The sequence below is a fragment of the Triticum urartu genome, chromosome 5A (genome assembly GCF_056163025.1).
Source record: "Triticum urartu cultivar PI428250 chromosome 5A, HENAU_Tu73, whole genome shotgun sequence".
NCBI lineage: Eukaryota > Viridiplantae > Streptophyta > Magnoliopsida > Poales > Poaceae > Triticum > Triticum urartu.
Genome location: NC_141877.1, coordinates 42,678,933 through 42,699,812, shown reverse-complemented (window position 1 = coordinate 42,699,812; position 20,880 = coordinate 42,678,933). Strand labels below are relative to the sequence as shown.

Sequence of the window (20,880 nt, the reverse complement as noted above, 5' to 3'; positions counted from 1 at the left end):
CTCTCCGAAAGACTCCTACCGCCTAGGAGTCTCCAACCTCCAAGAGTAACAAGATCCAAAGGGAAAAGCTCAAAACTTGCTCAACTCACGATTTGCTTCGGTCACAAGGAGAGGGGAAAGATCTTTCTTTTGATTGGAACAACTCTTCGAAACTCACAAGAATCAAAACGGGATCTAAGATTTAGTGTGTGAGCAAGGGAGAGGGAGCAGTGGTGTTCTTGAGGTGTGTTTGAGTGAAGTGTTCAACCTTATCTCGAAGAGGTAAGGGACTATTTATACCACAAGAGAATTAGAGCCGTTTAGACAGAGATTGACCTGCCCGGATGATCCGGAAGACCATCCGGATATCTGGCTAAAGGCCCGGATGATCTGGCTGAAGGCCCGGATGTAAGTGGCAATAGAAGAGCTGCGAGGAGCCCGGATGATCCGGATGACTGTCCAGATGATCCGGCTACATCCACCAAGGTTCTGTGAAAATAGGGGCAAGATTACCCGGATGATCCGGGACAGGATCCGGACGATCCGGGACAGGATCCGGACGATCCGGCTTCAGTCACCATGGTTCTGTGATGGAGGGCGTACATTACCCCGGATGATCCGGAGTAAGGTCCGAACGATCCGGGCTTAGCTCGGATGATCTGGGACCCCGTCCGGATGATCCGGCAAGGTACTTGTGTAGAGACACAGTAGTAGGTTTTGGCTAAGGGGTTTTGCTAGGGATTTTTGGTCCTTTGAGAAAAAGTTCTTGTGATACAAAATATGAGCAAGCCTTGAACCTATACCTCGGATCCCCTCTTAATAGTGCGGGATTCCTATTACTCAAGAAATATAAAAGAGCACAATGCTTCATCTTTGTTTGCTCCTTTCCTCATTGATAATTTGCTTGAGTAATATCTCATATGATGTGATCATGATGCACATTAGAAGAAAACAGAGAACTAACAACCTGTGTATATACGTAGCAAACACGGTTAGTCTCCTATATGTAAATTTGTCATCAATATCAAAAATAATCTTTAAGAGCAAGATTGCACTTTCAAGTCACATTGCTTGCAAGGCTTATAGTGATGTGCATTACCGAGAGGGCCCAGAGATACCTCTCCGACAATCGGAATGACAAATCCTATTCTTGATCTATGCCAACTCCACGAACACCATCGGAGACACCTCTAGCACCTTTATAATCACCCAGTTACGTTGTGACGTTTGGTAGCACACAAAGTGTTCCTCCGGTATTTTGGAGTTGCATAATCTCATAGTCATAAGAACATGTATAAGTCATGAAAAAAGCAATAGCAATATACTAAACGATCAAGTGCTAAGCTAACAGAATGGGTCAAGTCAATCACATCATTCTCTAATGATGTGATCCCGTTAATCGAATGACAACTCATGTCTATGGCTAGAAAACTTAACCATCTTTGATTCAACGAGCTAGTCAAGTAGAGGCATACTAGTGACACTCTGTTTGTCTATGTAACACATGTACTAAGTTTCCAGTTAATACAATTCTAGCATGAATAATAAACATTTATGATGAAATAAGGAAATAAATAATAACTTTATTATTGCCTCTAGTGCATATTTCCTTCAGAACATACTTTTAATATACACTGATTTTTTTAAAGTTCGCCGTACATTAAAATAGAGAGAATATCACATGAAAATCAAGTTTCAGAGAACTTCGTCGAACCCATGTTTGTAAGTTAAAAAAATCTACAAATATACTCGATGTTAAGAGGGTGATGTTTCATTGCCATACGAAATTACAAGTTAAAACACATTACCATTTACAAGCTATGGAAAGAACAAATTCAACAATGACTAGCGATGTTTATTGTTCGACACAGTTCAATGCTGATTTTACTTTTTTCGTAGATCATAAATGATAACTTTTCTGAATTTGGGGATTTCGCATGGCAATAGAACACCATACTCTCAAATTCTGTAGTTTTCTTGAGGTTTGTCTGAAACTTCAAGACATCGTTTCCATGTGGTTTTCATCAGTTTGCACCAAAACTTCTTTGCATGTGATACTCTCTCCATTAAAAAAATACACACGAAAATGTTCATGTATATTAAAAATAGTTCATCCTGCATTAGGAAAAAATCGTTTTGCATTGAAAAGTTTTCATCATATATTAAAAAAAATCTTCATACACTAAAAAAGTTCACTATTTATAAAAACATGTTCATATTATATTTGTTTTTAGGGGAAAATTTTCATGTTATATTATATCCCTCCGTTACATAATACAAGATGTTGTTACAACCGATATATGTATAATATGTTATCACAACTGATATACTTGTAATTGGTTTATGTGATGGAAGGAATATTGAAAAGAATGATTATAGTATATAAATCTACAAGAAGGGGAAAAGCAAAAAAAAGGAAAAATAAACCTGAAAAATAAAAAGAAAAAGAAAGGAAAACCGAAAAATAAAAGTAATAAAATAATTATAAATAAATAAAAAGAGAAGAACCAAACAGAAAACCGAGACACAGAACCCACAACAGAAAGAATGAAAAAACAACAAGAAGCGAGCGAACAAACGCAAGACACGCGATCCACACCGTCGATTGAGGGGGGACGTGTGCATGGAGCCCCGACAGCGGTGGGCCGGGCTGGGCTCCCCCCAACGCCAAGGACCAAACAAAATCCACGAGCACACAGCCACACCTCGCTCACCACCGTTCAGACTACGGAGCGAAGAGGGCTCCCGGAATCTCGGCGGCGGCGGCGGCGGCGGAGGCGGCATTGGTCCCTGGCGCCTCCGGGTAAGCTGCCCCTACTCTCTCACCCGGTCTGCACGTGCCGATCATCACTCCTCGACTGATTTGGAGCAGCATACGCAGCCTATCAGGAACAGACCGGCTCCCAAGTTCGTCGTCGGCGGCGTCGTCGTCGGCAGCGGCGGCGGTGGCAGTCGCTGGAACATCGAGGTAGGGCATCGCGGCCTTTGCTCCTCCTCTACACTTGCTGGATCTTCCATTCGCTTCACTTTGTGTGTAACCCTAGCTAGGTGACGGGGCTGTATCGGGACCGGTGAGGACGACGGCAGCTAGGCCACCGACTTTCGGCAATTCTCAGGTATAATAATCCCTGCCTGGAGGTTGGCGTGGTCCTATTCGATGTCCGGCTTGCTAATTTACCGGGAATGCATGTGATTTGGGGCTTGCGATTTGTGAACTCTGAAGCCAATTTTGCTACAGATCTCAAAAGACAAAACTTGTTTAGCCTAGGTTTGTGTTTGTGCTTCACTTGCTGTACCGGAGTACCTTTTCAACTACTAGTTACGAAGCCTGACTAATGGGGAGGAACATGCGAAAACTTGTTGTTGCTTCAGATTATTCAATGCTTGAATTAATTGGAGGGCACAGTAAGCTGACTGTGAATGGGCAGTGTGGTTTCACATTTACTACTAGCAGTGGTAGGAGTACTAGTACTAGTAACACTTCATTTTCCTTTGTTGGCATGCGCGTTCCGCATTAAACACACACACGCCCATCTCTCCATGTCTATTTATTTTTAGGGATGTTGGCATGCAAATCAGCATTAAAGACACACACACACACACACACATCCTCTGATATGCTACCTTTATATTCTACTCTACACATTGCAGACATGGCATCATCCACTGATACAGATATGCTGGAAGAGCATGTGCCCGTCAAGACAACTACTGTTCAAGTGAAGTGGTGTGGCAATGATTATGATGTGGTGGTACAATCTGATGCCGATGTTGGAGAGCTAAAGCGACGTGTCGAACACGATACGGAACTTCCTTTCAAGAGGCAAAGACATATAAACACTCAGACAAATGATGAATTGGCTGATAATTATCGTGTTTCTCTGTTGGACAGTCCACCCACGACGTTTCTCATTGGGTAATGTTTTTTTTCTCATTGTCCTTGTAAATGCACAAGGATTCAAGTGTCAGTCATGTACGCATTTTTTACATGTTTCTATGAAATATATGTTGAACTCCCACTTCTTTTTATCGGCTGAAGCATGATGCAATTTTTTTTTATCATATCTCCTTTGTTGTCAAATTCTGAGTTCGTAGCATGATATCATCTAAACACTAGATATTTCTCATGCAGATTCCTGTATATTCCTATTAGTTTAAAAATACAATGTTTCCTGTATATTCCTATTAGTTTAAAAATACAATCTCATACCTCACTACAAACATTTCGAATCCAGGTTGAACAAACCGGACCTTCCACTCTACTCGCGGTATTTTTCTTATGACAACACAAACCGCAGCTGCTCTGTCAAGGCCATTAAGCTAGGGAAGAAAAAAGACTTCCTTTCTGATTTTCATGAGGTGCCTACTGCCTTCTTCAGAGGAACCTACACTGTAGGGAGTTTCACCACTGATTGCCTCTTGAAGTGGTATGATGCTAAAGACAAACACAAAGTTCTTTCTTCGCTCCGACTGATGAGCACCTGGAGGCACCCAAATGTGGTGGTGTTGCAGAATATCTACAAGTTGCACCCACATTATCGTCTTATAATATCCACCAGCTCTTTTGATGGTACCTTAAATGGATGGCTCAAGCATGGTGAAAAGAACAAGATTGAAGAGAACAGGATTTTAAATATGGATGGAAAATTCACCCCTGTTTTCAGCAGAATCACACTGTAAGTATTTTCAGCAGAATCACACCTTCAATCTTATAATAGGATCTGGGTTGGTGACGGTCCATTCACTTCGATCGTTACTATGTTTTGAATTACTAACAATTGGCGTATTATTATCTAAAACATATATACTGCTATATATAGTGGGTATTTATGTCTTAAATTACTAAGAATCGTTACCGTAACTATTATATATATATGGGCTGGATATATTCTACAACCATTCTTTAGACATACTCTACAACTAGAAACCCACCGAACCAGCATATGCCATCATCCATCTCACCTCATCCATATGCGGAGCGGAACCTGCATGGCGCAAAGGGAGGCAACAATAGCGATGTGAGGCACACAGTTTAGTGGCGTGACACAGTTTTCAAACTGCTATTAGGCCGTAACGAATTTGAAAAAACATTCTACATGAAAATTGCGCCTAATCGATTTATTCCCAACGTTATATCATTTATGTCATTCCCACAAACCATTACATCTATATACAACTGGTTGTTGTACAACCAGCCCTTTGTTTCTGTTTAACAAGAAATTTTCAAACCATATTTTGGAATTATGCAAGTGAATACCGTTAGAAAGATATTGATTAGGCGCAACTTTTTCATGCAGCATATTTTTCAAAATTTAAGGTTCAAGAGCAGTTCTAAAAATTGTGCAATTCATATCAAATGACATGGAGCGCATTTTTATCAAAATGTTCAAACCACTTATCGAAATGATGCAAACAAAATACCGTTGGAAAGATATTTACTAGATGTAACTTTTCTTTTTGTATGGAACACTTCATTCAAATTCCTTGCGATTTAAGAGAAGTTTAAAAAATGGTTAGATTCGAGTGTTATTTTTGGGTGAACCCCCAATGAACATGTGAACTGTCCCTATGAATAACTAGATTGCCGAAAGTTAACTAACTTCTCACATAGTATAAGGCCAACTTCAGCACGAACAACGTGAATTGCCGAACAAAAAATATTTTTCCCAACATTTTTGTGAACTTCCCGAACGAATGAACAGAACTTCCCGATTCATAAGTACTCCTTGTGTGAGGAAGTGAACTTCTCGACAAACGACAAGCTTCCCACAAGCTGAGAAATTAACTTCTCATCTGTATCACTAATTTTTGCAACTCTTTGACGAATGTTTTTATTTCCAAATGTGTGGAATGTCGCTAATGATATGACGACAGGGTTGAGAACTAACTGTCCACGTGTCAACTGCCGCGGGATGGGGGTGGAGCCTTGGAGGTGAACTAGCAAATTGGCTTGGCAAAAAATGAACCATCATGAGGCAACTAGCAGACCTCCTGCAACAAAATATGTGAACTTCTCGCAAAGCAGAAACTACACAAAAATAAACAGGGATAGAAAATCAAACATCGACAATCTGCGGAGCATTCTCATTGTAGATGGTGGGTGTTGCAACATGTGGTAGGAGAGTGATCCTGCTCCACACTCCGCCCTGCTAGCTGTGGCCATGGACATCAGTTAGGGGACGTCATCGTGTGTGGAGCGAATTTAAAAGTTGTGCATGGGCGTCCGTGTGCTTGATGATCACCAGCCTGCCGAGGAGAGCAGAGGAGGGGGACTCGCCTAATGGACCTTTCTGACCATACCAAGGTGGAAGACCTCCTCTAGCCGAAGCAGTGCCGTAGTCGAACATCCTTGGCTGCCTTTGACCAAGGAGAAGGTGGCGGCGCGGGGTGGCTGGTCGAGGCTAGGTGTGGCGGCGGCGCGGTTCCTATGTGGCTGCACGGGAAGGTGGATTGGATTGGAGGGTAGATAGGGCTGATGCAAAACTATGGCGATGAGGTGCGATGGGGAGGGGAGGGTGTGGCGGCGCGGTGGCCTTGGGGTGATAGGGGCACAATGCTGGGAAGATGGGTCTAGTGCGGCGTTTTTTCTTTTAGTTTAGGGCGGTGGGGTTTGCTCCTGCAGTATTTGTTACTTTTGAGTGGGTTTGGCTGATCTAGGAGGGTTGGTTGTAGAATATTTCATCTACAATTCTCAAGGGGTGGTTGTAGAATGGACCACGTTACACATGTATATAATCACCTTTTATTATGCTTTAAATCACTGGTAATTATTGTGATCACTATCCAACCTATGTAATAGACATATATATCACAATCTTATGATTAATTGATCCTATATTTTGGAAATATATTCTCTTTTGCCCAAAATTTGGGATTATTCTTTTTGAGAAAAAAATAAGTACCAACAACACAACCATTTAGACAATGCATGCAAGAACGAAAAAATTTCGGAGTAACGCACCGGCGATCTGCTAGTTTGTACTAATATTTTATTTCCACTGCACAATAACTAATATAATGTTTTTACTTCCACTGCACACTAACTGAGATACTGTTTCACAGAGATCTACTTGATATCTTGGACAAGATGATTAGACGTAAGATGTGTCCGAAAGACCTTACAGTTGACAACCTATATCTGAAGACTGTGAATGGTCAACCTCAACTTAAAGTATTCTTCGATGATGGTAATTTCTTTTTTGCACTCTCCTAAGATAGTGCGTCTCTAAAATCTATACAAACACTATAATTTTATTCTACAAATAAAAAAATATTGGGTTATGTTGTGCAAAATTTTGTTTTGTGGAGGTTATTTATAAGCATATTTTAATTTAGATATAATGTTGCATATTTGCTTACACGAAAATGTGCATATGTTCGTAGGACCATCTGAATCAGATAGGATTTTCTTTTGGAAAAAGAAGACATTTTTAAGTTCCGAAAATATAGGAAAATTGATCTTGCATGTAGATGGTGAATACAAGTATGTGCACCCAAAATTTTAAAACTTCAACATTAACATATTTGACCTTTATGTTTTTTATAGGTTGCATACAAAATTATCCGCTAAGAGCGTTTCTTAATATCAACTTGTTATTGTCTAATTTAATTTATCGCTCCTGGCCACATCTGTCTGATTCACCAACTCCACTAATTCACAGTTGAGGATCTCGGGGATAAGACTCAAAAGTATATGGAAAAACTATATGTGAAACTATGTGCGGAGATAAAGAAAATTATGACAGCCGACGTTTTGATACAAATGCACACAGGGACCAGGGCGTACTGTGATTTCATTGAGAAACATGGTCCTGACTTCATTGGCAAAAATTTGGCAAAAGTTGCCAAGTTTTATCCCATTTAGTGGGATGATGAAGACAAGAGCAAGTATCTCATTGACATATTCTCATCAACTCGAGATTGTAGTGCGGCTCTTAATGCTTGTGGAATAAGATGGCCAAGAAATGAGTCTGAAGATGACATGTGTCAGGAGCTGAAAACACTAAAAGAAATGATGGAAAGAGCGAACATAGATAACAACAAAAGGAAGGCGGCGCTGAAACTTCAAGGAGCCGAGGGTAGAGCTGCGGCCAACAAGATCAGGGAATACATATGGAACTGTGATATTGACTATCCAAATGATCTTGTCAGGCTCGTGAGGAACCTATGGAAGCATTTCTCCACGTACCCTCACTACATTAAGGTAACTAATTCTCCATCTAGCTTGCATGCCAAACAAGGTGTTAATATTGATTAACCATTTGGTTAACTGCAGACGCACCTTGGGGGTAGCCAAAGTGCTGTTTTGCGCAAGTTCGAGCAGTGGTGCCCTGATGCCTGGACGTTGATCTACAACACCGTGGGCCAACCATGTATGTTGCCTTTCCTGTTTAGATTTAAACTCCTTTCTCTCGTCATGCATGTTTTTATTTTTCATTGTGCTGCTACGACATGCTTACATGGTCTTGTGTTGGGTGCTACTTAGCTCATACCACACCATGTGGTTTCTGAAAGGCGTATGTGGCCAGAGTAGAGCTGGTCTGTTGGGTCAAACATTGGCTTCCTACAGTCTCCCCATAGGTCCATGGCCAGTTGGTGTTCACAGCAGAAATTGCTAATTTTTAGTCTTGTGTAGTCTGACCATATATAGGTCCATGGCCATACCATGCAATGCAGACAATGGAAACTGGTTTGTAGGAGTACTTTGTAGCATGGTGAATAAATTGTTGCTGCATGAATATATCTCAAATCATTAGCAGGGACAAAGAGTTCAGTGCCTCCATGTCAAATGTCCTGACCTAGTACATTCTCAATAAATGCTCCTGGCATTTGAAGCAGTGGTGGTATGTCCAGAGAGTAGAATCAGGCGGACAACCAGGCATCATGCTGTGACTTGTGAGCAGGGCACCTTTTGGTCAAGTGAGCTAGTTGTGCCTGCTGCTGTAAACTCTGCCCAGCTAACTAGCTAGTAGTAGGAGATTATGATGCACTTGACATGGCTCGGGTCTAGCCTTTGCAAAGTCCAGTGAGACCACAACCTTTTGTTTAACCCAATCCGGGGTGTCCTTTGTTCCAAAATTTTAAATAAATCAATCAATCAATCATAAAGCTTGTTTTATCTGTATATGGTTATAAATACTCTAGATGAATTTCTCGGAGGATCTGCTTTACATGCATTGGTTTGACATATTTTGCAGGAAGCAAGGAGACTGGTGGTGGTGGAGGCAGCCAAGGAGATTGCAAGCAAGGAGGCTGAAGCAACGTTTTTGGGAATTCAGTAGCATGCATGGAAGTGACGAGAGCAATGGGTATTTTTTGACGGTGCAAAACACTGGTTGGTAAACTGCGCGTAAGAAACCAAACGAAAGATTTGGCGGTGCAAAACACCTGATCTTTTTTGTAAGATGAAAAACTGCGCTGGAAGTGTAATTTTCTGGATAGGAGCGCTGCAAGTGTAATTTTCTGGATGGGCGCGCTGCAAGTGTAATTTTTTGGATAGGAGCGCTGGAAGTGTGCGTGCGTATGAGACCAAAATAGAAGATTTGGCTGAATACCGCGCCAGCCCAGCTGGAAGTGTTTGAGACCAAACGGATGATTTGGCAGCCGGATTCTGTAAACAAATGCTACGAGTAGGAACCAAAAACATGGATTTGGTCTTGCTTTATTCTGTTTTTGTACTGGTGTATTGTGAGGTTAATTTGGCTGTCAGCAACCTTCCCCGGCCGGAAGAAACAGGGGGATCCCAACCAAAATTTCCGAAAAATCGACGAAAACTCCAACCATAAACACCATGAGAGAAGAGGAACGATAAGAAGATCCAAACCTAGTAGGGAATTAGAAGGATGGATGACATGAGAAGGCCGATCGAGGATCTCATCCATCGTTCTCGGCTGTCTCATCTCGTCGGCTGCGTCCACCTCGATGGATCGGCCGTCTCATCGATCTCCTCGGCTGCGTCCACCATGACCTCGATCGATCGCCCGCGCGGCACAACCATCGTCCGTCCTCCCTTCCGATTCCGATCGATGGCGCCATCACCCATCATCAGGGTGCTTCTCCCCCCTCGTGAGATGCGGCGGCCGCTGTTTGTGGCCGCTGATGATGTATTGCCCACGGCCACGGCCACGCGTTAGGAGAGGAGGACGCGTGCAGGCTCGCTGGGATGTGGCGTACACATCGACCGCATCTACTAGTACTTCGCACGGCACGGTTGCTATAGCTTGCCCGTGTTGTTTTCTGGGTTGTTGGCTAACTAAAAGATCTAGTAATTTTTTTATATACTGCTAAAAAGCCTCATTTATGTTCTAGGACTCTTTTTTTTTCCTTTTGACGAAAATAAAAAGATCTCTAGCATTCCTCTAGAACCAGAGGAACAAGATCTCTCTGACGCCAGATATCTTGGAGTAGAACCGCACGCAACGGAGAGGAAGAAGCCGCTTGGTCGTGCATGCAGAGATCTCCTTGTGGAGATGTAGCAACTCCGCTGACCTGGTTGCGCCGCACCCGATGACCACAACATGACCCCAACAATCTTCATGCAAACCAGATGATTTTTATTTAAACCGGTCCACGTTTTCGACATATTTCATTAAACAAAAGCAACTGGACCCTAACCTAGTATAAATCTTGCATGTTCTTCAAGCTCCTGTTGTTCCCCGCGTCCATGTTCCGCGGCCGTGAGCCTCGGGAAGTGAAGCTGCAGTCGCCGGCGAAGAAGAGTAAGAAATGGAACACGAACTGGCCCACATATGGGACGGGAGACACCGTCGTCTCCCATGTCCTACTATTCCTCGTCGGAGTCTGCGGGCTAGGTGTCGCTAGTGCAGGTGAGGTTCGACGTGGAAGGGTTTGCCTCGTGGTTGTAGCGGCGCCAATGGAGCAGCTGCCGAGGTTCCCGTCCGCAACCGCCAGTGTCGCCTCCGCGTCCGACGCCACCAGGCGAGCGTTGCGTGCAGCCTCCCAGAGCGTTCGCTGCACCTCGATGAAGTTCGGGTTCTCCCCGGCCATGGCCATCATAGCCTTCTCGCTCACGAACTCACCGTAGATCTACCCCTCCATGAACCGGTGATGCGGGAGGAGGACGAGGTTGTAGCGCTGCTCCTCCTGCACCTTACAAAACATCGACACTAGCAGCGGCGCCAACTGCTTCTCCGCCATGACAGCGTCAAAGTGCGTCTCCGCCTGTTCCATGGTGACTCTGTCATCTGCCCATGCAGGGGTGTCGCCATGACAGTGTCAAAGTGTTGCGCGTGCAGGGGCATCGCCTCTTTGTCAGAGTATTCCTCCATTGTTGGGTCATTATCGGTCACCTCGGCGAGCTTGCTGGCAAGCCTGCCTATATCCTCCGCGCACGACGACTCTATCATCCGCCCGCAATGCTGGCCACCTCGTACTACTGCTCCGTCGAGAGGTTGTTCCACATTGCTCTAGAGTTCGCGATGATGGAGAAGGTGGTGCACGACGGAGAGGTGGTGCACTGAGCAGGATTGGAAGCGGACTGCAGATGGTGACGAGCGAGGCCACATTTAAATAGTGAGTGTTAGTCAGGTAAAGCGGCGGACTGTGTCGGCACGGATGCTAGAGTGGGTTTCTTGACCGCCGCACCTGTTTAATTTCAGCAAGCGAGCGGACGGGCAGCCGGTTTGAATGCAGTAGATAGTTGTTCTGTCCCTTCCAGTCACGTCGCTTCGGCATTGAACATTGCAGAAATCAGGACGCGGCGCAGGCGGCGCTCTCGACCAATGCACTACGTCAATGCCAGGTCCAGTGAGAGGTTGCGCCCGCTCTGGGCCGGCATGAATGCGGTGCCGGTGCTCCGGACCGACCTGAATGTGCCGCAGCCGCTTCACGCAGGGGTGGTCGCGGGTGCGGTAAATATTTATGGTTAGGTCCGGGATGGCAGGCACATGCGTGGCAGCGGTTCGAACTCCCAGAGTCCCTCGATTTGTGTCTGGTTTATGTGATTTCGGTCATCCAGATTGGTTCGTAGACCGGGGGTACCATGTTTGATGGCAAACTATGTCCAGAACTACATTCAAATGGATGAAGGCGTTTTGAGGTCTGCATTGGGGATACCTTGACTAATCTTTTGCAAAAATAGAAAGAAAGAATAAAAGCATAATCTTCAGAGAGAGAATCTTGGCAGCTTGGTCGATCGGACGATGATTGGCACTACTGCTTGGCCTCTTTAGGGCGATCGCCTCGGAGATGGATTCGGCTTGTGGAATTTGCAGTGTGAGGCGGTTCTCGTCGACAGCCCGTGTGGCAACAAGCCAACAACTATGAGGATGGGTAAGGTCGGGATCACAAGATTGTACTAGTCAGCTCGTCCGTGGATTTGTCGTGATCTCTTTGATGTGTGACGGATGGTCTCGCTTGGCAACCGCTCACAACACCTGGCTAAACCTTTGTGGCTCGCCTTTTGGACTCGGAGTTGCGACACATGCGGCCAGAACTCGTGTGCTTGTCGTGGTGAGTGTTGCCTGGAGAAAAGTGACAACACAGACATTTTACACACAAACCCGTCGTGTGGATCAACATGGGCAGCCTCATCGGCCAAAGGTGCCCTATATGAACGTGTTGCTGCCGTTTTCGTCCGGTTTGTCACAATTAAGTGAATAATTTACTTATTTTTGCAAGGCTAAAGGGATTTCATTGCTCAACTTGCTCAACTTGGAGGGAGATGCTCCATACAGAGTTGTGGTACATTTAGTAGGCCCCAAGCTGATCCAGAGAGCCGTAGGGGCTTCAACACGACCAAAAGTAGCTAATCTATGACTTATAGCATTTTGGTTCCTGTTAAAATGAGCAATTGAGCTATCCCTCTCATTAAGAAGCTTCCTCACTTCATTCACCAGCATTGCATTCATTGATCTGTCCGTGGACTGTGACTGAATGAAATCCACGGCGACTTTGCAATCCAGCTCAACATCGATTGGAAGAGTAGACCATTGCAGTGCAAAATTGAGCCCCTCCAGGCATGCCACTAGCTCAGCTTGCAATGGACTCACACAGTGCAAGAGATTTCTGCACGGTGAGAAGACTATCCCGTCGGTACTGTCACAGAGGATCATCCCCACACTGGCCTTGCCTGCCTCCTTGATGTAGGCACCATCTACATTGAGCTTCATCTAGCCATGTACAACCAGTCCATCTAGCACCCAGGGTAGCATCAGACTTCTCATGCAATATCTCTAGTGGGCGTCCATCTACATCAATTGGTGTCTTTGCTTTTAACTGAACAACTTCACGAATTCCCAGTTCACACTATCATATGCTTTTGACAGGTCCAACTTGTATGCGCAAAAACTACTTATAGGGTCCTTCTCTGGCTTAATGCCATGGATACATTCAAAAGGAACGTAAGCATTATCAGTAATTAACCTTCCAGGTACAAAGGCACTTTGCTCTGGTGCCACAATATCATCCAGTAAGGGTCTTAGACAGTTTACTAGGCATTTTGAGATTATCTTGTAGAACACATTACATAAGCTGATATGACGAAACTTAGTGAGTCTAGTGGGGTTAGGCACCTTCGGAATAAGCACAATGGGTGTGGATTAATTCACTTTGGCATAATACCTGACTAAAAAAAAAAATAGCATGACAGCCCCAATAACCTCCTACTTCAATTATGCCCAAGTGCTGCTGAAAAAACCTCGCAGGGAAGCCTTCCGGTCCTAGCGCCTTTAAGGACTTGATCTGAAAGAGTGCATTGCTAATCTCCTTACGAGTGAAAAGAGCAGATGAGTTATCATTCATATCTGGCAGTGGCGGAGCTAGCCGTAAGCCACTTGAGGGTGAAACGTAAATCATCAGTATTTTGGGGTGCCAAATATTTTTAAAATTCTAATCTAAGTCTCCCCTAAAAAAAATTCTTCAGAAATTGATCTAAGGCTTGGGGGGGGGGGGGGGGGCAGCGCCCCCTGGCCCCAACATAGCTCCGCTGCTGATATCCGAACTTATTTTTTCTTGGAATAGGTGCATGATCTCCTCTAGATAGATATTTGGATCGGGCGTGAACATATTCTCAAAGTACTCTTTTGCCATGTTCATCATAACACTCTGATCCTGCTGCCATGCCCCATTGATATCTGTTAGGCCTTTGATTCTATTTTTCCTAGCACGCCAAACAACCTTGCGATGGAACTTTTTTTTGCATTTTTGTCCCTCTCCTTTAACCAATCAATGCGAGACGGTTGGAGCCACATCATTTCCTTCTTGTAGAGCAGTTCATTCATGGCGTCCATCTTTTTTCGCAATTCCGCGCGACCAGTCCACATGGCTTCATTAAAATTTTAGTGAGTTTTTGGCATATGCTCATAGTCTCACATGGCTTCATTAAAATCTCCAACAAGCATCCATGGCAAGGTTACTCTGGCTGTGCAAGCGCCGCATTGCATCCCACACTTGGTGTATTTTCCGTGCGTGGTTCGCCATAAACAAAGGTGATATGCCAGGGAGGCTCACTAGCCGAAACAGGGACATACACATCAATCCATAATTTACTTCTTTTATATCTGATAATAATAATAAAAAACTTTCTTAATTCTTCATACGTTTATTAATCTTTTTCCATGCATTCTTACGTAATTGGGCGTCTATTTTGTTCCTTTTTCCCGTTCAGGAGGAAGCGTTCTTACGTATCGATATGATGCAGGGGTCGACCCGATCTTCTCCATCACGCGATCTCCTTCCTCTCTACCAGGAGCACGGTGCGCTACCGTAGCAGACCCGATCTCCTTCCTCTTCTTGTTAGGTTGATCTCTCCATCGAGTGGGCCCAACGGCCCATCGGGCCCTGATCTATTCGCGCCCTGATCGGGGGCGCCCAACCCTCTTATGGTTGGTGGGCCCGTGTGACCTGCGATATATAGAGAGGTGGGGGCCGGGGCACACAGTATGAGGTTCACCGTGCCGCCAGACTCCCCACCGATATCCCTTCCGATCTAGGGCAATCGCAGTGCTCACGGGAAGCACCACTGCCACCTCTCCATCTCGATCTCTCTGCGATCACCGGCCTCTACATCACCATGGCCGGCTCTGGATCGAGCTCTTCCGCACCCAAGGAAGGTAGGTTACCGGAAAGATCTAGCCTACCACGATCCAAGTGGGTCTATCAATGGTATCAGGCCATCTTGGTTAGATGTTTTTCGGTAAAAAGATAAAACAGAGAAAGAAAAAGAAATCTCTCTCCCCAAAAGGACCCTAGAACAGGGCAAAGACCACCAGAGAGGGCCTCAGGCCTCGCCGGCAAAGAGTGCCGCCGTAAGGCCGCGCTGACCCTCTCGATCTCGACGCGCATCGGCAAGCCGAGGCGTCGGACGAAGGTACCACCCCTCACGGGGCAAAGGAAAAGCTCAAAGTTGGCACCGCAGCCACGCCGTTCGACGGCGGCGCGCTTCCGCTAAGGGAAACGCGCCACCGCCGAAGGGGAGGCAACGGCGCTGTCGGAGTATATCTCTCTCTCCCTCTGTTGGAGTGGAGATGGAGAAGACAGAAACGGGAAGGGGAAAGAGGACCGGGTGGCCGCGGCGGCATGAACTCGCCGTCGCTGGCGCGCCGTCGGCCGAAACCTCCCTGCGGGGAAGGAAGAGAGGCGCGGCTCCCCGTCGCCGGTGGCAGGACCGGCCGGTGGCCGACGCGAACGGCGCAGGGAGAGCGCGCGCAGCCGGGCCTCGTCCTTTCTGCCATAGTAGGTGGAGAAAGGAAAGGGGAATGGAAAGGAGGCGCTAGCGCGGCGCGGTGGCTCTAGCCCCCGTCGCCGGCGGCCAGGCTGGATGGCCGGTGGCCGAGCCTTGTTTCCTCCGCCGTCGGGAGAGACTGAGCGAGTAGAGAAACAGATTGAGTAGAGAGTGGGGGCGCTAGGGTTGGACTGGGATCAGACTCTCTGTTTTGTTCCAGCGAAATCAGCGGACAGCCGTCGATCGTGATGGACGGTCCAGATGAAAACCCTAGTCTCCCACTGGCCTTTGGGCCGAAAGTGACCGCGGACCAGGCCGAAAGACAGAGCGGCTGGGCCGGCTAGTGCGGCGCGGCGAGCCGAGTAGGCTCGCGGGGCAACAGCTGGTTGAGGCTTTTTCCTTTTAATGTTTTCTGTCCGGAGTTTTGGATACATTGTAATATTGTATGGTTTTCCAACGAAATTTTTGCTTAGAAAATATAGAAAAGTAGAAAAGTCTCTGGAAATATAAAAAGGAAATTTCCAGAAAAAGAATTGTTCATGAATTTTTTATTAAATAAGTTCATGAATTTTTTCATTTGATCAAAGAAAAATTTCTGCAAAGAATAAAAAGTTCATGATTTTATTCATGTTTTTTCCGCTGCGTACAGAATTAATATTGCTCTTTTTCTTGAAAATAAAAGTTTAGAGAGATTTATTAAAAGAGCATGTTAAAGTTATAATTAGAATAAATATGTTTATGTTATTCTTATGACCAACGTTGTTAATAACATGACCATATTTTATTATTGAAATTAAAGGTGCATTTATTTCTAATATTTTGCCCAACGGTAATATAGATTTAATTGCATAGACAATTATATGTTTAATTTGACCAACGTTAGATTAATGCATATGATTGTTATATTGATGTCACTTAAATTGTGATTTCAGGAGGCTTTCACTTGATGAGTTGCCTAAAAGAAGTTCCGACACTCAGAGGTGACAACCACACTGAGTGGAGGAAGAAAGTTGAACTAGCATTTGTTTGTGCTGATCTGGACTGTGTTCTGGAAGAACCACAGCCGGCCAGACCTACAGAGCCAGTAAGAGAGACTACTGAGGATGATGCTGCATGGGCTAAAAGGGAAGGGGATTATGCTCCTTTGGAGATGTCCTACATCATAGCCAACCAAAAGTGGGTCAATGCAAATAAAAAATGCATGGCCTTTATAAAGAATACAATTGAGAGCACCATTGTGGGCTCCATTGCAGAGTGCGCTTCAGCTGTGGAGTTGCTGACAAAGATAAAGAGCCAGTTCACTGGCTCTTCAAAGATTTATGCCACCCGGGTGTTAAAACAACTTGTGACGGAACAATACACAGGTGGTGGAATAAGAGAACACATCTTGAGAATGAGCAATATGGCAGCAAAGTTAAAGCCTATGGATGAGGATCTGGAGATCAAACCAAAGCTCCTGGTCCACCTTGTCATGGCTTCACTGCCAAAGGAATTTAAAACTTTTGTTGTGAATTATAATATGTCACCTGGAACATGGGTTATAGAAAAGACAATTGCTATGTGTGTCCAAGAAGAGGACATACTAAAAGCTTCACATGGTGGAACACTCAACTATGTGAAGGATCATAAGAAAAAGAACTACAATCAAAACAACAAAAGTTCTCCTTCAAAGCCACAAGGAAAAGCTCCCTATCAGCATCAGCGTCAGCAACAGTCTTTCCCAGTGGACAAAGACACTTGTCTCCACTGTAAGCAGACCGGGCATTACAAGAAAGACTGCCCTGTTTGGCTGAAGTCCTTAATGGCAAAGCAAGGTAACAACATTGTTTCCTTAGTAAATGAATCCTTGTACACACAGTTTTCAAAATCTACTTGGTGGATTGACTCAGGGGCAACTGTTCATGTTGCAAATTGTTTACAGGGATTCCATTCGACCCGGACTACGCTAAGAAGAGAAGGAGGCATTGAGGTAGCCAATGGAATAAAAGCAGAAGTTGAAGCTGTCGGCGACATCTCCTTGGAGTTAGCTGATGGATTCAAGCTTCTACTTAGAGATGTTCTTTATGTTCCTTCATGTAATAGAAACTTAATTAGCGTTTCATGTTTGGACAAAGAAAATTATGAGTGTTATTTTGGACATGGCAAGTGTGCCATCTTGTATAATAATGCTTATGTTGGTAATGCTTTACTACATGATGAGCTTTATCTGTTATCACTTCGTGAAAAAGTGCATTCTGTATGCAATGTGAATGAACATGTTTCCGCGTCGAATAAAGAACAAAAGAAAAGAAAGAGAACATTCGACTCATCGAAATTATGGCACTGTCGCTTGGGCCATATTTCGAAGGGGAGAATAGAAAGATTAGTCAAAAGTGAAATTCTTCCACAGTTAGAATTCTCAGACTTAGAACAATGTGTAGATTGCATTAAAGGAAAGTATATAAAACAAATCAAAAAGGGTGCAATCCATAGCTCAAGCACACTAGAAATCATCCACACCGACATTTGTGGACCATTTCCGGTGAAAAGTGTGGATGGATATGACTCGTTCATAACATTCACAGATGATTACTCTCGCTATGGTTATATTTATCCAATCAAAGAAAGATCTGAAGCGTTGGATAAATTTAAAATATTCAAAGCTGAAGTTGAAAATCAGCATGATAAAAGAATAAAGATAGTAAGGTCCGATGTGGGGGAGAGTACTACGGTCGGCACACTCCATATGGCCAAGTCCCTGGACCTTTTGCAAAGTTCTTACAGGAGACTGGCATAGTCGCCCAGTATTCAATGCCAGGTGAATCTCAGCAAAATGGGGTAGCTGAAAGGCGCAACCGTACACTTATGGATATGGTGCGCAGCATGATGAGTTATTCCAACTTGCCATTGGGATTATGGATGGAGGCGCTTAAAACCGCCATTCACATTCTCAATAGAGTACCAAGCAAGTCGGTGCCCAAAACACCGTACGAGCTATGAACAGGAAGGGTGCCCTCCCTACATCACTTCAGGGTGTGGGGGTGTCCTGCTGAGGCCAAAATGTTTAATCCAAACATTGCAAAGTTAGATCCCAAAACACTAAGTTGCCACTTCATTGGCTATCCAGACAGATCAAAAGGTTTCCGTTTCTACTGCCCAGACAGATATACAAAGTTTGTAGAAACGAGACATGCAGTCTTCTTTGAGGACGAAATGATGAGGGGGAGCTTGGTAGCTCGGAAAATTGATCTTGAGGAGAAGAGGGTGCATGCACCTAATCCGATGATTCAGGAGCCATTTTTCTCACTACCAGTTGCAACTCCACCCATGACAACCTTGGGGGTAGACCCGGAACCTGTCCGTCAGGAGCTGACTGAACCCGTTGTTGAGCATGAAAGGGAGGCGCAACATCAAATTTTAGAAGAAGTGCCAGAAGTTGAGGCACAGGACGTGCCAGAAACTGAGGCCCTTAGAAGGTCTACAAGACCAAGAAAGTCAGCTATTTCAACTGACTTTAAAGTTTATAACACAGAAATGGTTCATATCAAAAAAGATCCCACCTCATATGAAGAAGCCATGAGAAGCCCTCATTCATCGATGTGGATGAAGGCAATGGAAGACGAGATGAAATCGATGAGTTCTAAAGATGTTTGGGACTTAGAGGAAATTCCTAAAGGAGCCAAAACAGTAGGCTGTAAATGGGTCTACAAAATTAAGTATGACTCTAAAGGGAATATAGAAAAGTATAAAGCACGACTCGTGGCAAAAGGATTTACACAAAGAGAAGGGATAGATTACAATGAGACATTTTCTCCAGTCTCATGTAAGGATTCCTTCAGAATCATAATGGCATTAGTTGCTCATTTTGATTTAGAATTACATCGAATGGATGTTAAGACAGCATTTCTGAATGGTGATTTAAAAGAAAAGGTCTACATGAAACAACCCAAGGGTTTTATCATGGAAGGCAAGGAAAATATGGGATGCCGCCTGAAGAAATCCATTTATGGATTAAGACAAGCCTCTCGGCAGTGGTATCTAAAGTTTAATCAAACGATTAAAAGTTTTGGATTTAAAGAAAATATTGACGATAATTGCATTTATGCAAAGTTTAAAAATGGGAAATATATTTTCCTAATCTTGTATGTGGATGATATCCTGCTTGCTAGTAGTGATGTTAGTCTACTACAAGAAACAAAGAAATACTTATCCTCAAATTTTGACATAACAGACCTTGGTGAAGCATCATATGTTTTGGGCATAGAAATTCACCGAGATAGGAACAATGGAGTCTTAGGACTATCGCAGAAAACATATTTAGAAAAGGTTCTTAAAAAGTATAATATGCATGCGAGTAAAGCCACACCTGCTCCTATAGTCAAGGGCGATAGTTTTGGGAAATTCCAATGTCCCAAGAACCAGTACAAGATCGATCAAATGAAAGCAGTACCATATGCTTTGGCAGTTGGCAGCTTACAGTATGCACAAGTGTGCACTCGCCCTGACTTAGCTTTTATCACCGGGGTACTCGGTAGATATCAAGAGAATCCAGGCATGGAGCACTGGAAGATGGTAAATAAAGCATTGCGTTATGCGCAAGGCACAAAGGACTACATGCTAATATACAGGAGAAGTGATTCCCTAGAGATAAAAGGGTATTCAGACGCAGATTTTGCGGGGGACAGAGATGATAGAAAATCCACGTCAGGATATGTCTTCACTCTCGCTGGGGGAGCCATTTCGTGGAAAAGCTCCAAACAGTCAATAGTTGCATCATCCACGATGTATGCAGAATTCATAGCATGCTTCGAAGCCACGGGGCAGGCGATATGGCTAAATAAATTTGTACCCGACTTGAAAGTGGTGGATTATATTCACAAACCACTAAAGATGTACTGCGACAACCAACCCGCAGTATTTTACGCTCACAACAACAAGTCGAGTAATGCTGCCAAAACAATAGAGATAAGGTATTATGTTGTGAAAGATAAAATCCAGGATCAAACTATAAGTCTCGAGCATATAAGGACAAAGGATATGCTTGCTGATCCGCTAACAAAAGGCTTACCACCCAATGTCTTGAAGGAACACTTAGCCGGCATGGGTTTAAGGGAAAGCCTTATGATTCCTGGATAGGCCCAAAAGGAACAGAATTTGCTTATGATCATAACGTATGTTGTAGCTGTATGATTCTAACGGCAATTAAGCTGTGACGATGAAACATGCTCTATGTACCAATA

At 44.2% G+C, this 20,880-nt stretch overlaps 2 protein-coding genes and 2 long non-coding RNA genes across 5 annotated transcripts; 2 read left to right on the top strand and 2 right to left on the bottom strand.

Annotated features, from left to right (window-relative positions):
• The first annotated feature begins 1,521 nt into the window (after positions 1–1,521).
• On the top strand, positions 1,522–4,352 carry LOC147967863 (uncharacterized). Of its 2 annotated transcripts, none has more exons than XM_087525411.1 (5): positions 1,522–2,782; positions 2,852–2,947; positions 3,024–3,095; positions 3,631–3,895; positions 4,215–4,352. In XM_087525411.1, exons 1-4 carry the CDS (start codon positions 2,603–2,605, stop codon positions 3,700–3,702), a joined length of 420 nt encoding a protein of 139 aa, XP_087381537.1. In that variant the 5' UTR covers positions 1,522–2,602; the 3' UTR covers positions 3,703–3,895; positions 4,215–4,352. The 2 variants fall into 2 exon arrangements, with proteins under 2 accessions (XP_087381537.1, XP_087381538.1); XM_087525412.1 differs by having other exon boundaries at positions 1,842–2,782; positions 2,861–2,947.
• LOC125531476 (uncharacterized) lies at positions 4,129–10,173 on the bottom strand. The gene is made up of 2 exons (XR_007293254.2): positions 9,803–10,173; positions 4,129–4,964 (listed from the first exon to the last, which is right to left on the bottom strand). It is a non-coding gene; the product is annotated as an uncharacterized LOC125531476 (long non-coding RNA).
• LOC125531475 (uncharacterized) lies at positions 4,517–9,743 on the top strand. The gene is made up of 5 exons (XR_015603892.1): positions 4,517–4,655; positions 7,042–7,166; positions 7,752–8,182; positions 8,255–8,351; positions 9,177–9,743. It is a non-coding gene; the product is annotated as an uncharacterized LOC125531475 (long non-coding RNA).
• An 852-nt stretch (positions 10,174–11,025) lies between the features above and the next one.
• Positions 11,026–13,109, bottom strand: LOC147967862 (uncharacterized). The gene is made up of 2 exons (XM_087523288.1): positions 12,686–13,109; positions 11,026–11,183 (listed from the first exon to the last, which is right to left on the bottom strand). Exons 1-2 carry the CDS (start codon positions 13,107–13,109, stop codon positions 11,026–11,028), a joined length of 582 nt encoding a protein of 193 aa, XP_087379414.1.
• Between the last annotated feature and the right edge of the window lie 7,771 nt (positions 13,110–20,880).